Source organism: Acomys russatus, chromosome 28 (genome assembly GCF_903995435.1).
Source record: "Acomys russatus chromosome 28, mAcoRus1.1, whole genome shotgun sequence".
NCBI classification, from domain to species: Eukaryota; Metazoa; Chordata; class Mammalia; order Rodentia; family Muridae; genus Acomys; species Acomys russatus.
In genome coordinates, this window is record NC_067164.1 from 19,704,479 (window position 1) to 19,718,653 (window position 14,175).

The 14,175-nt window shown below is 43.7% G+C and overlaps 1 protein-coding gene across 1 annotated transcript in view; it reads left to right on the plus strand.

The window, feature by feature from the left end:
- Positions 1-14,175, plus strand: part of Fras1 (Fraser extracellular matrix complex subunit 1) — a 401,691-nt gene that overhangs the window by 168,978 nt on the left and 218,538 nt on the right. Inside the window, exons 7-11 of the mRNA XM_051170886.1 lie at positions 4,483-4,566; positions 6,333-6,434; positions 6,734-6,925; positions 11,398-11,487; positions 13,151-13,186. Coding sequence (XP_051026843.1) covers positions 4,483-4,566; positions 6,333-6,434; positions 6,734-6,925; positions 11,398-11,487; positions 13,151-13,186 — 504 coding nt within the window. The remainder of the gene's footprint in view (positions 1-4,482; positions 4,567-6,332; positions 6,435-6,733; positions 6,926-11,397; positions 11,488-13,150; positions 13,187-14,175) is intronic.

Sequence of the window (14,175 nt, forward strand, 5' to 3'; positions counted from 1 at the left end):
GAGAAATGGAGGCCGTTGGGAGTCTTCTACATTAAATAGTGAAACAGGCACACACTGCACATGAGGGTCAGACACTGGAACAATTAAAAGTACTATTTCTCATGTTAAAGAAGAGTGAGCAGATACATTCGCTTCATGCATAGTATTCACTCATTGTTTGGATCAATGTATGTAATCGATGTAAAAAGGTGAAATTTAGCATGATACCTGAGGCCTAATTGACCTGTGTGTGAGCTCTGTCACTTTTGTATCCTTAAGTCATTTTTGCCACAGATCACCTAGAACTTGACTTAATATATCTGTGAAATATTAACTGTTGCAATGACATAGAGGAGTCTCATAAAATTAGTGTTGTTGATATAACACTTAATCCCACCAGTACCCCCACAACCACCAATACCACCACCACCAATACCACCACCACCACCACTACTTTTCAGGTGTTTAATATGTGCTAGTTCTTTATTCAAAGGTTTTTATAATTATTACAACAGACCCATAAAGTAGGAGCAATTGCTACCCTTTTTCTTTCGTATCCAAGGAAACCAAGGGATGAGAAGGATAAGTAACTTGTCCTAGCTATGATGGCCAGAGCAAGCAGTACAGTTCGAAACATCACTCCTGGTGTATATTTAGTGTAATGGTCACAGTAGCAATAGCTGCTGACATAATCAAGTGTGGCCCGGTGTATCTTATATCCACTTGTTCATTGAATGTAAGGGAAAAAATGCAAGTTCATCACTAGAAAACACATTTTCCACAGCTGAGCTCTGAAGTATTCATATCCGTCTTCAAGGACTTCTATGACTTAGGAGGTTCGTTTGTTTGTTTTCTTTTGTTTTAGTTATAAGAGGACTTTTTTTTTTTTTTTTTTCACTAATTAAGGAAAGCTTGGGAAGGGCAGGAAGCAGAATGAAAATAATCCCTGATGCTACATTTCTTTCTTTGGTAATTTACTGCAGCCCTGATACACAAATAGAGATTCTTGCTTATTTGGTTGCTTAGGATCATCACGTGCTAAAAGTTGGGGATGCTCCACAGTCAAGAGAGAAGCTTCTGGTCTTTGTGTTCAGATGAGGGGTAGCTGGTCCTTTGATAAGATAGCAAGTTCAGACTGAACCGCCTGCATCTTTTCTTACATTTTGCTTTCAATACAGAACCATTTTCTACTGTATTCCAGTGTTTGGCATCCGCCCCCAGTTGGGTGTTAGTGAGTCATTTCTGTTCCAATTTTTATGTCTCTAGACTCTTAGGTTGATCTACTCTTTCATTAGTCCTTTCTCATTCATCACCTGGTCTCTTTCTGCAGCTCTGAGGAGAACGTCTTAAGTTTATATTTACTATTTCCGGGACTAAAGGTGCAGAGACGAGAGAAAAACAGACGCCAAGGCCTCATTTGTTTCTTGTTTACACCGTTAGGCCACACTGCGCCTCCCTTTGCTGTCTCCAGCCATCTCCTCATCGTCAGAGCTACCGTAGGAGGCCGGGCATAGTTTAGTCACAGTGAGATCATGCTTAGCATCCACGAAGTTCCAGGTTCGGTTCCCAGCACAAGAAAGTAAATAGAAGAAAAGAAACAAAGAGGAAAGAGAAGGCATTGAAGTTTGTGTTTCTTTGGGGCCTTTATCTCTTTATGGATGCTGCTGAGTCGATTAAAACGTAATACATTTTCATGGTTCTTCTTTGATTGTCCCCCAGAGTGCTCAGCCCTCAACACACAGCTTTGGATTCAAAGTGAACAGGAGCTGTTTCCCTTCCTTACCATTTAGTCTTTGGTCACTCCCCCAGCCCCGTTTTTATTTTTGATCAAGAGAAATGTTTTTTTAATTACTGCCTGAATGTTGCAATGTGGTGGCCTGTCCTCTAGTCCGTCCCCATGGATGTGTGGCCAGGTGCTCAGGGATCTGACCCACTTTCAGTTGGTGTGGCTGCACATGCCAAGATAAGATCTTCCCCATTTCCGCTGTCTGGCCCACTCACATTCCCTACACAAGAAACAAAGCCGTCACCTCCGGTTTGCACTGTTGTCCTGAGAGCCTTTTCTGTTCTCTGACTGTGGTTTTGATGCTTAGCCACCCCAGTTCTTAATCACTTTCTGTGATTCCCCTTAGCAACCCTCCCCTTTATGTTGTGTTGTTGATGTTAATGGCTCTGACCAGATGTAGAGAGATAGGAAAAGTTGGGACTCAGGGGCTGCCGCTCCTCCCACCTCACACAGCAGTTTGTGAGGCCTGAGATCTGATCCAGAAAGGCTGGGGGTTGGGAGGAGATGATGAATCTTATCTGTGCTTTTACTTACACAGCCAGAAAAGGCCATGCAGCACCATATAGTCAGTAAATTTTCAGCAATGATAGGAAGATGGCTGTCAGTTCTACTTTATTTGTGGTGGCATCTCTCTGTGATATCCTCCAATATACTATGACAGAAAGGTATTTTTGTCAAGAGCTCTCAGACACTGTGAACATCATTATCACAAGAGCCTTTATTTAAGGGCAACCACAATCCAATATGGTCCTCCCGGTAACTCTACCTCCCCAAAAGCAATCGCATTCACCGTATTTCCTAGGACTGGATTTCTGCAATTATGGATGATATAATATTAGGTCTAGGGCGTGCATCTTTCTGCAAAGGGCAGGATTGAGTAGCTTCAGCTTTGTGTGCAGTGCAGTTAAAATAACTATTGAGCTCTGCCGTCGTAGCATAAAGATGATAGACAGTATATAAATATATAGGTGTGTGGCCATAATCCAGTAAAACTTTACTTATAAAAATAGGTGGTAAGATGGACGTGGTTCATAGTCCGTATTTACTGGGTCAAGTTAGACTGTGTTTTTAAAAGGAGTATCTGAAAGCCAGAAAAGGATAGTGTTAAAGCTTTTGCAGTGGCTATGTTGGTTAAGACAGACTGACAGAGTGGCTGGGGAGATGGCTCAGTGGTTAAGAACATTTCCTGCTTTTACAGATGACTTGAGCTTGGTTCTTAGCACCCATATAGCTCCAAGGATATGAAGGCCAATTCTGGCCTCTGTGGATCACCATACACATGTGCACACATGTACATATGTATACACACACACACACACACACACACACGAGCAATAAAATAAGTCTTTGGAAAAGACAACACTGAATGTGCTACTCAGGACAGAGGATGGGCAAGGCTTAGTGCATCTGCTGGCTATTGGGAAGTTACTGGACACTGGTGATGATGTTTGCCCCCACTTCACTTCATCAACCACATTTTCTGAAGTCGAGAAAGGCTCAGTTTTCTCATTGCCTACCCAGTTTTCATATATTCTGTCGAACATCGATGGTTGTAACACTTGACATGTAGAATAGTAAGGTATCGCCACAAAGAAAAGAGCTGCTGTCGTTTGCAACAAACCTATCAGGTCCTGACTCAGAAACTTCAGTGGCAATGTGTAGGTGCGTTACATGATCGCAGAGGTGTATTACTGGAACTTTCTATGAAAAGCTGACATGGCAGGACCCCATCCCTTCTGTCTTAGGTATGCTGGCCTTCTTGTTTTTCCAGAAGGAACATCAGAGGAGTTATACAGTAAAGACTATATCTCATTTTCATAAGAGAAAGTGGGGTGACTGTTCTGGAAGGTTCCATCTTCTATGTAAGAGCTACCACTTCTTAGTTACTCCAACCTAATTTGGTTCCCATCTCTCTTCCCCTTTTAACTCAGCCTCCTTCTGGATATTGAAGAAGGCCGTGGGGACCAGTGGGGATACTGTTTCTATGACAACAGAGCTAAGTGCCTGACTTTTCTGGGCTACTAGTGGTAGTGGTAGAGATGAGGATGAAGAGATAGGGCAGTTGGGGATGGTTCTCCGATTGTAGGACTCTGTCACATTTTGCTGTAGCACCTGTTTCACAATTTCCCAAGGATACTCAAATCTTGCTTGTGTTTAGAATGTCCTTAATACCTATATAAACATATGGATTAGATCCAGATGCAGAGGTATAACAAACCAGCTTTCAGGAAGGGCCTTGGAGTTTAGACGTGAGTCAGGAGGAGTATACACATTCATAATGTTAATATGGTTGGGGCTCTGAAGTTTTTTTTCAATCATTTACCATGAGCAGTCATATAACTTTAGGCAAGTCACATAACCTACCTATTCTTAGTGTTCTCATTTGAGGCAAGAATAAGACCATCAACTTCATAGAGTCATGCACAGTGCTTAGGATTGCCTGGTGAAGACAAAGATTGCTGTATTTTTCAAATTTCTTGTGCTTTGATGGTTTTTAGTAAAAGACAGGCCATGCATATACTTCCTAAGATTCACATTGACCTTGGAGAGACCGATGTGTACCAGAGCACTGGCTTACAAATGAATGCTGAATGACACGGATTGCTGTTACACACACTTGCAGCATGTGGCTGGGATGGCTGTGAATTTGATTTTCCTACCGATGTGGATTTTATTAATACTTTCTTTTGATGGATTGCCCCCCTTTGGGTGTCAAGGATGAACTTGTCGTTCGAGTCCCTGGAAAATGCTGCCCTCAGTGCTCGGCGCGCTCCTGTTCTGCTGCTGGCCAAGTGTATGAGGTAACCTCCACATGCCCCATGTGGGCGGTCCGACACATGTTCTCACACTTCTGGCCCATGCCTCCCAACCACAGAACCTCCCCACCCTCGGGTCTGACTCGTTGCCAGGGTTAGTAACTCAGTATATAAATGGATTTTTTTTTCTTAATTACATGAAAAGCCTTTATGGAAAAAAAAATTAAGCTGAAAAGGATTATAAATATGAAAGAATGTGCTGGCAAGCAGAACCCAGTTCACGAACCTTGGGAAAGCTTACTGTTCACACACATGCTGAAGAGAAGAGGGAGCTATCGTTGGTCACTGACAGTTTGTGCAGCATTTCAAGGGTTTGTGGGGGGGTACCTGTCTCTTCCGTTGGGTTTCATGCACTGCTATTTTGGGGCAGCTTGCCCCATATTATGCTGGGAAGACACATGAAAATAGCGAGGCCATTGTGAGGCTGGAGCGAGCTGCAAAGCAAGTGACGCTTTTGAAACAGTCTAGACAGCCATGCCCAAACTCCAGGAGGTGTAAAATAAAGGTGACTTCAGCAAATTGAGTCCTCCGAGTGCCTGAGTGCATCAAAAGTCTCATCATTCTGAAGCAGAGAACACGTGCAAAATAAAAGCAGTTGATTTTCTTGATTATTCATCACTCTGAGGCAAACTAAATAGAAATTGGGATTGTGGCAGTCAGTGGGGAATCTGGAATCAGAGCCTCACTAATTCTAGATGGTTCTCTTGAGATATGAATGAAATAACTAGTTGGGACAGAACTTTCAAATTAAGATTCTGTGTGTGTGTGTGTGTGTGTGTGTGTGCGCGCGTGCGTGCGTGCACGCGTGTGTGTGCGTGCGTGCGTGTGCGCACGCGTGTGTGTGCGCGTGTGTGCTTGTATGTGTCTGTTTTTGCCTAACTGGTGTTTTGAAGTCCTGAAGAGGCTCTGGATCCCTGGAACTGGAGTTTCAGGTGGTTGTGATCCCCCATATGGATGCTGGGAACCAAACCCAGGTCCTCTGCATGAGCATCCAGTGCTCTGAGTCACTGAGCCACTTCTGTAGCAATAGGAAAACACTTTTTGTCTGTGCTGTGTATTCCCTGCTTTTTGTTGGACAGGTTTGTGCTAGGTTGCATTTTCCTTTAAGAGACAGGCTTTGAAAGGGTTGGAATCTGTATGGCTGCAACTACCAAGAATGCCCCCCCCATAAAAGTAACTAAAATGATAACATTTGTTTGTAGGAAACAAGATATCCCAGTGGGGAGGGGTATGACCAAGTCGGGTCTCAGTGTTAACCTCACATGGGTGTGTCCCTTATCACATCTCCCTGGTATCCCCTGGATGACTTTTTATTGCCAAGAAGGTCATGCTTATATATGCATTGTGGATGAAAAACATGGCTGGAGAGTAATTTTTTTGACCCCCCACATTTGAACAAAACTGCGACAACTCCTGTACCCTAGCTGCAAGCGAAGCTGGGAAATATGCATATACCAGAGTCTCCTGGCAGAGAATACCTAAAGAACTTCCACAAAGGAAGCAAGCAATACGGTCTTCCAGTTACACCTCAGCGTTCCCAGGCCCTCTACGTGTTTGATATAGTGAACCTCAGCAGACTGCACCCGTGTGATCCAAATGAAAATATATTTGAAAAGTCATTGACTTTTCTTTCAGAGGTCATTTCTACCTAAGTAATTTCCCTTCTCAGGAACGGGAGAGTACGGGCTTGAGCTTCTGTGCGATGCGTGTGGCATCTGATGTGCCATCTTCCTTTTTCCTTTCTCTCTCAGCATGGTGAACAGTGGAAAGAAGATGCCTGTACCCTGTGTGTGTGTGACCAGGGAGAGGTCAGGTGTCACAAACAGGCCTGCCCGCCACTGAGATGCGAAAAGGTATCTGCAAGCTCGCCCTTCTAAGCTCAATTCTGGACCATTTTAGAAATGTATTTCTTAGTCTACAGTGCCCTTTGATAGAACCAAAAGTGTCAGAGAATGTGGGATGTTATACAAAGATATAGAGGGCCTCCTGAATGCAGCAGGAGAGCTGAGGTGGAGACCGGCCTTCCCCTGGGCCAGGAGGGCTGTGGTACCCATGATCGCTGTCGTGTGTCTTTTCCCCACTTTGCTGGCTGGCGTGTTTCCATTGTCTCCTAGGGAGACTGCCCGTCTCTCACCATTCTCTTTTTCTCTAGGGTCAGAGCAGAGCTCGGCATCACGGTCAGTGCTGTGAGGAATGTGTGTTCCCTGCCAGAAGCTGCCCATCCAGTGGGGTCCTGCGATACCAGGATGAAATGTGGAAGGCCTCGGCCTGCGAGTTCTGCACATGTGACCAGGGCCAAGTGACCTGCCAGACGGCGGAGTGTGCCAAGGTGGTCTGTGCCCTGGTAAGAAGTGAAGGCATTTCCATCTGTACTGCGCAGTTCCTTCCAGCAGACGGTGGCTGCATCTTCCTTCCTCACAGCAGAGGGAATGGCAGGCTGACTGCTCACACTTTTGGGGGCCTCTTAGCACAAAGACTCTGGGATAGGAGGTGATTGTCACTGACTGTTCTGACTAGCTTGGAACACTCCCCGGAGCCTTTAGCTCTCTGTGCATCTGGTCAGGTTAGAATAACCGAGCCAGGAGCATAAAGGGAAGGACATAAGGTGGGACATTAGCCTACAAAGCAGTGTGGCTGGCCCTCAGGGCTAGTGGACTGCGTGTTGCCTCCGGCCTTGAGCCTTAAAGCAGTGGTCTGCAGGTGGGCCTGGGGCTTGGCTCTTTCTGCAAGCCCACTGGCTGCATTTAGTTAAGAAATAAAAAAGACACCTATGAGCTCTCCTGTGGACTGGGAAAGAAAAAAAATTTTTAAAAAGAAGAGAGCAAGGGGCACCTCATAAACAATTAACTCCACGGCCCTCTGTTGACTTCTGCTATCTGCAGAACTTCTAGCTACTTCCTACACAGTAGCCTGTGGCTGGACCTCAGATGTATATTTTAGGGAAATTACTCCCCCCCCCCCCCCCCCGCCACCTTTGAACTCAATTTTGACCCCCGACTTAAAAAAATTTGCTTTTAGAGTTTTCTCCTCCTCTGGCCGCTCCCATCCGCCCCTCCAGTTTCCCTCAGGGTTGTGAACTTGAGAATACAGGGACTACAGAGATATGAAGCGTAGGGGGTAGGGGTGGGGTTCAGGGAAGGCGGTATTTTTTTTATCCTTGTGGGTTCCTCTCCCCCCCCTTCTCTGCTCCTCCCAGCAGAGATCCAAAAGACGAGCCAGCTTTCAAACAAGGCTGTCATTTACAGCGTTGCTACTTTTCATTTTGCCTCCTACATCTAGCTAGGTCTTGGCCGAGCCGAAACATTCTTAGAGAGGGTCCTGCCTTCCTATAGATTTATACACCACTACACACCTTTTCATTGCTTCTCTTCTAACGTGGGCGGGGGGGGGGGGGGGGGGGGGGGAGGGGGAGGGGCCAGGCTGGCGGGCGGAGTCAGAACGGTTGCAAAGAGATGACATGAAACTCAATGAGAGCTCTCTTTTTTCTCTTGCCATCGGGGTGGGCCTTCCTCGCCTCCGTATCTGAGGGTGCTGGGTTCTTGTCCGAGGTTTAATTTGTTGAATAGTCCCAGGTTTGTGAAAACTGGGGTTGGGGGGTAATCCTGGTCGGCTTTGTAAGCACTGTGAAGGACTCTTAGTGTCCTTTACAGAAAGTGGCGCATCCCACTGTCCCTTCTGGTAGCGCCTTTCCTGTGTCTGCTGGCTCCCTTGACGTAGAGTGTCACCTAACTGGTGGCGTAGGCCAGGCTCTCTGAGTGTCCTTGTGGACAACGAGCAGCGGCTGCTGGAGTTGCGAGTGCTGTGTTCCTCAGACCACCCTGGTGCCTCATCAGCCTCTTGTGCTTCCCACTTTTATGGGTGGAGGTTCTAAAGCTGGCTGCCTGTTTCTCCGGGTCTTTAATTTCTTCCAGAGCATTTCCACATACCCCCCAGGTCTTGTGTAAGTTAGTAGATTCCAAGTGAGAAACACTGCCAATAGTGAAATTTTTAACCAAAATAGAATCTTGGGAAGGGGGAAAACTCTTCAGCTGTTTTTTTTTTTTTTTTTTTTTTTTAAGACACTATAATTCCGAAATTAGCTTTGGTTAATGACCTTGTTAAAGCCTGGTTATTCTAATAGCTTCTTAATTTCTGCTTTGCTTGGATCGCTGGTGATAAAAAGATGAAAAAAAAAAAAAGCAAACCATGACCTTGAGAGTTCCTGGGATTTGTGGGAAGGCAGATACATAAACAGAAATTATCCTGCACAGAGGTCCGCAGGAGCACCAGGGATTATGGAAATATGAATTAAATGCCTTCAGAGCTCCTGAGGGAAATGACTGTCAGGGAGCTGGGAGGCGCACTGCCGCTGTTTTCCACCCTGCCTTCTGCTTCCCTCCTGAAAATATCAAGGTCATTTGACTTCTAATCTAGGAGAGCAAGGGTACATTAGCTATTAGTGTCACTCATCTACAGGAAGCTGAATAGATGTCCACGCCTACAGGTGACAAAGATCACACAGGCCCCCCAGTGTTGTTGATTATCGAATCAGTTAGCAGCAATGTTCTAAGTAGCCTTGAAGTCAACGTGCAGTTTTTCTTGGTTAAAAAAGAGGAGAAAATGGCTTGTTCCTTGTCTTTGATGTAGTTAGTAAAACCCCTAGACACCGAAACATAAATTGATCAGTGGTAGAATAGCACAATGTGATTGATTTCATATTTCGCGCATGTTATCATCTCTTTGAACATAAATTCAGATAGAGATATCACATTGCTTCTTTCTTCTTAAAGGGACCTACTGTTTGCATCCCAGATGCAGTGTGCTGGGAGAAAGGGCTTGTAGCACAGTGCACCCAATAGGGAAGGCCTGCGTAACTGGGGCACCTTCCCTTTCCCCTCATTGGAGGAAAACCATCTCAAAAAAGGCCATCCTGTGCTAATGGGCGTTAAGGGGATTCCAGCCGCTGTCCCCCGTGGCTGTAGGTGTTCACCAGAGAAGGCGCAGCACACTTGATGTTGAGGGCCCACTTAAAAATGGAATGAATGAGTTCGTTTCACAATTCAGTCCTTTTCAAGGCAGAAGTCAAATGCTGGTTAACACGTTCTCCGCAGCGGCTAGCTGCAGTGTTTGGGGACAGCCAGGCTTCTATAAATAGCAAAGCTGTTTAGACTTTTCCTATCTCACCCAAGCCAAATCCCTGTTCCCCAAGAACAGGGTCTTTGGGTATTTGAAGCTTTGTGTGGAGGCTCTGAGCAGCCACCTTCTCTCTATGGCCTAGGGGAGCTTTGGAGCAACGCCCTCCCTGCCCTGCGTGCCTTTTCTTTTTAATAGAAGTACATACTCTTTCTTGCTTCAAAATATTGTTTTAAGCACCTTAGATTACATACATATAAAGCCTCTCATATGCTTTGAAAGCAACTTTCAATTTGAATCTCAGTGACGCCTTCACAGAGGCTGACTCTTTGTTTTTCTGCAAAACAATTTATATGTAAATACGCTGAACCCTGTAGCACCCACTGCTCTCAGTTGGCCTCTAACTGGTGTGAATTTTGATGGACACAGATCCATGCAGCTCCTTTCTTTTTGAAATAACTTTTAGCAATTATATCATAGCCATTCATGTAATTTTGTGTTTGTTTTTAGAAACTTGTGTTCTGAACTCCCTTCATTAAAAAGGAAACTTATATTCCTTTTAGAAGACCTTGAAGACTTTTAGAAGAGAGTCTAAAAATATATTCTTAACGCGACAACCCAGGGACAATGAATGCTTTTACAATGTGTTCTCCTTTAAAATAGTGTTTTACACATAAACTATCATTGTTTAATATGAGTATTTAATTTTACAGTGTTGTTTCTATTTAATATGGTTTCTATACTTTGAAATATAATATAATTTGAATATTAAATATTTAAAGAAATGTCATTTCATCAGAAGCTAAATGAGCCTTTAGAAAGTAGACAGCTGCAGAGAACACTCCGCAGCCTGCCAGTATTAGATATTATTGTTTATATAAGCAAAGATGCAAGCAGAATTTGTGATTTAGTAGCACATTTCCTGAATGTGGGGCTGCAAAGGAATTTAAACTTTCTAATCTATAATATTGATGATTATTTGGATTTTTTAAAATATTAAGCATTCATTATTTTACAATAAAAATAAGTTGGAATTATTGAAGTGGGAAGACTTTGTAAGCAGACATCCATCTTCGAAATGTGGCATTTCTCTTCTTCCTCCTATAATTAAAAAGAAAATTAGCTGTAAGTTGGCTAACACTGAGAGTTTCAGGATGATGAATAAAAATTACTTTTCTGCTATTTAATTTATGCCTGAGACTACATCTGTGCATAAAAGGATCCATCTGATTTGGTATTCAAATACTGGCTTGATTTGCATGCCACTGTTGACATTAAAGTTGCAAGTTCTAACTGTATGTATCTAAGATAGTGTGAGCCTTTCCTGCCACTCCTCTTTGCTGCTCTATGCTGTTGCTTTGATGGCCCTTCTTACTCCTTTGAGCTCCTAGTCATGGATAGGTGGGTAATTATGGGGTGGAGAGAACACGCACACATCACGAGAACACGGAAGGACATTTGATGAGTGCATTTGAATTATGAGGGGACATCCCAGAGGAAGCCAGCTGGGGTGGGTGTTGGGTCTGGGTGGGGAAGGGGCTGTGGGGGCGGGGGTAGGGGTCACACACTCACACAAGCAATGGGCTGAAGCAGGAAGCTTAAGGAGCTTCTCATTCCAGTCAGGAATCCAGCTGCTTCTCAATTTAGCACCGCTACCTGGAGATGTTAATTTGATGTGTACCACTGCAACTCTCATTCCTACAGGGTGAAGAATTAGTTCACTTAGAGGGAAAATGCTGCCCAGAATGCGTTTCAAGGAGTGGTTATTGTGTTTATGAACAGAAGGCAGAAATTGTGAGTATCGGATTAAGAACAACAACAACAAAAAAACCACTAAAATTAATAGATGAAAATTAACCTAATAAGGGGATCTTTATTACCTCCTAGTGTTTTTAGACCTATTCATTTGTTCAGCAAACTGTTATGTATGCATGAAGGGTGTGCTAGGCATTGGGGGTAGGACTGAAAGCAGCAGGTAGAATCTGCTCTCGTAGTGGAAGGTACTTTCTAATGTGAGAAAACGACAGACAAAATACAGGCATGCAGACATACACATGCATGCACGCACACATACACATGTACACACGTATACCAAATGCACTCCCTCAGTAATAAATACAAGTAAAAGAAATGGCAGGCAGGATTTGGGTGGATTGGATATGGAATGAAAGTTGCTAAAGTTTTATTTCTCTGTGTGTCTAAAAAGAAATGACCTCGGTCCCTTTGAATTTGTCTTACACACGTGTGTGCGGGCATGTACATACACACCATGGATGTACATGCACACCAGGGCCAGAAGTTAGCCTTGGGTGTCATTCCTTAGAGGTCAAGCACCTTGAGTTTTGTTTTTGAGAAACAGTTTCTCATTGGTCTGGAGTTTACCAAATAGGCTAGGCTGGCTGGCCAACGACCCGACCCCTAGGCATCTGCTTGTCTCTGTCTACAAAGTGCTAGGATTACAAGTATGTGTTATGTCCGTCTCTTTTATGTTGGTGCTGGGGATCCAACTCAAAGACTCAAAGACTGTGGGAAACACTTTACCAACTCAACTATCTCCCCAGCCCTGCCCTAGTTTTAAAGCCGGTATTTTTTTTTTTCATGTAGATTTTGGGATGTTGACAGATTTGTTTTGTTTTGTTTTGTTAGTATATGTCCATTGATCATAAATACAGTGGTTTCATTGACCAATCAGAGTAGGGTGGTGAGAACTGGGAGTCAGTGCTCTGACTGGGAAACTGCCAGGTCTCAGCCACATCTGTCAACCTGCCAGTGCTTCCGTATGTTCTAAGAGGTAGTGGTGTAAGGTCACCAAGGCAGGCTATGAGTTTCAGTCCCCTCCCCATGCCACATACTGTGATCTTCAGCACGGCCCCTTTTCCTCTTTATGTAGCACTCAGATGATAGATGCAAAGCACTTGGAACAGCCGGTGGCATATCTTTAGTTGAAAACATTGATAATTTTAGAACATTGTCATCACTTGTCTCGTGGGGGATATTTTAGTCACCCTTATTGTTTCAAGAATTTAAGAAATTAATGTGCCCTAATAAATATTGAGTTTGTATTCGTTTCATAATATCAGTTCACTTTTTTGGAAGTAAGTTACACCAAATGGAACTAAAGAAAACCAAGTGTTAGGAATAAGTATGAATCTCCATAGTAGTCTGGTACCACAAAAATTCAAGAGTTTCACTTAAAAGTTCAGATCCTTTGACCTTGAATCCCTGCATATTGAGAGGGAATTGAACCCATGTACTCAAGAAGAAAGCAAGAACAGAACTCTGTAGTGTTTCCTCACCGTGTCGTCTTCGCCCTCCATTGGTATGCGTTCCGAGCATGTACTCATAAGAAGTGAGTAAAGTTGTGTGGTGGAAATGGATAACTCCTAATGGAAAAATAAACAGAGCAGCCTAATGGTGTTTTTAACGGCATCATAAATACATTTCTCTTTCTTTCTAGCTGTCTTCAAAGGCGAGTGAAATTAAGCATATTCCAGTAAGTATGGGTTTTTAATTTGTGCGTGGATCCTCACAGAGTTGTTTTAAGTAATGCTTTGCGTGAACTTTCCATGGGAGACTTGGTGTCTTAGCATTTTTCTTAGCTATGTTTGGTGGCACCAGGGTTAGAAACCACTGGTATTGATGAAACTTGGGCTCTTCTTAAAAGTCTTTCTGTAATTGACAGTTACATTTCAGTAACCACGGGCACCTACGCGTACCCTTTTCCCCTTCTGATGAGTCTCTCCAGCCTAGACAACTCAGTGGTCTCTGAGGGAACCCCGTGTACTGGAAAGTGTTGAAGGAATCACTCCTTGAGATGGTAAAGGGATCGGTCTCCAAGCAACTGAGCTTCCTTTCGTTAGTGTTTTAGTTTGTGCTACCATGCATCTTCTTAAGTTATTATTATAATTTATTCATATTACACCCCGATTGTTTATCCCTTCACTTGTATCTTCCCGTTCGTGCCAGCTAGCACATCATCATAAGCGTTAAAGTGTCTAGGAACCCAGCCCGAATAACAGCTCTTCCTTCTCATCACTGGGTTCTTCAGTTTTTCTCATATTTTCCCATCTACTTTGAAAAATACTGTCAAGTTGACTGTTAGCGATATTTTCCATTAGTTAGCTCAGCAAGCATCTTATCAGACTTTTATTTTAAAATGTACTCTCCTAGTTTCTCTCTCTTTTCTCTCTCTCTCTCTCTCTCTCTCTCTCTCTCTCTCTCTCTCTCTCTCTCTCTCTCTCTCTCTGATCAATCCAGTGCAGTCAATGAAGGAACCTTTGTCTCATTCTGATTTCCAGGGTCAGTGGATTGTCGAGGAAATTGCTTCTAGAATCAGTATAGATTCTCTGTCAAACCATTCATGCATGTCACCATAATTTGCGTGGCCAGAAGGAATATTTTAAGGGAAGAAATCTCATGGTACATCTGTAGCCACAAAAAATGGACCTGCAGACGCTTTAATTTGGAGGCTACAAGGGCTGT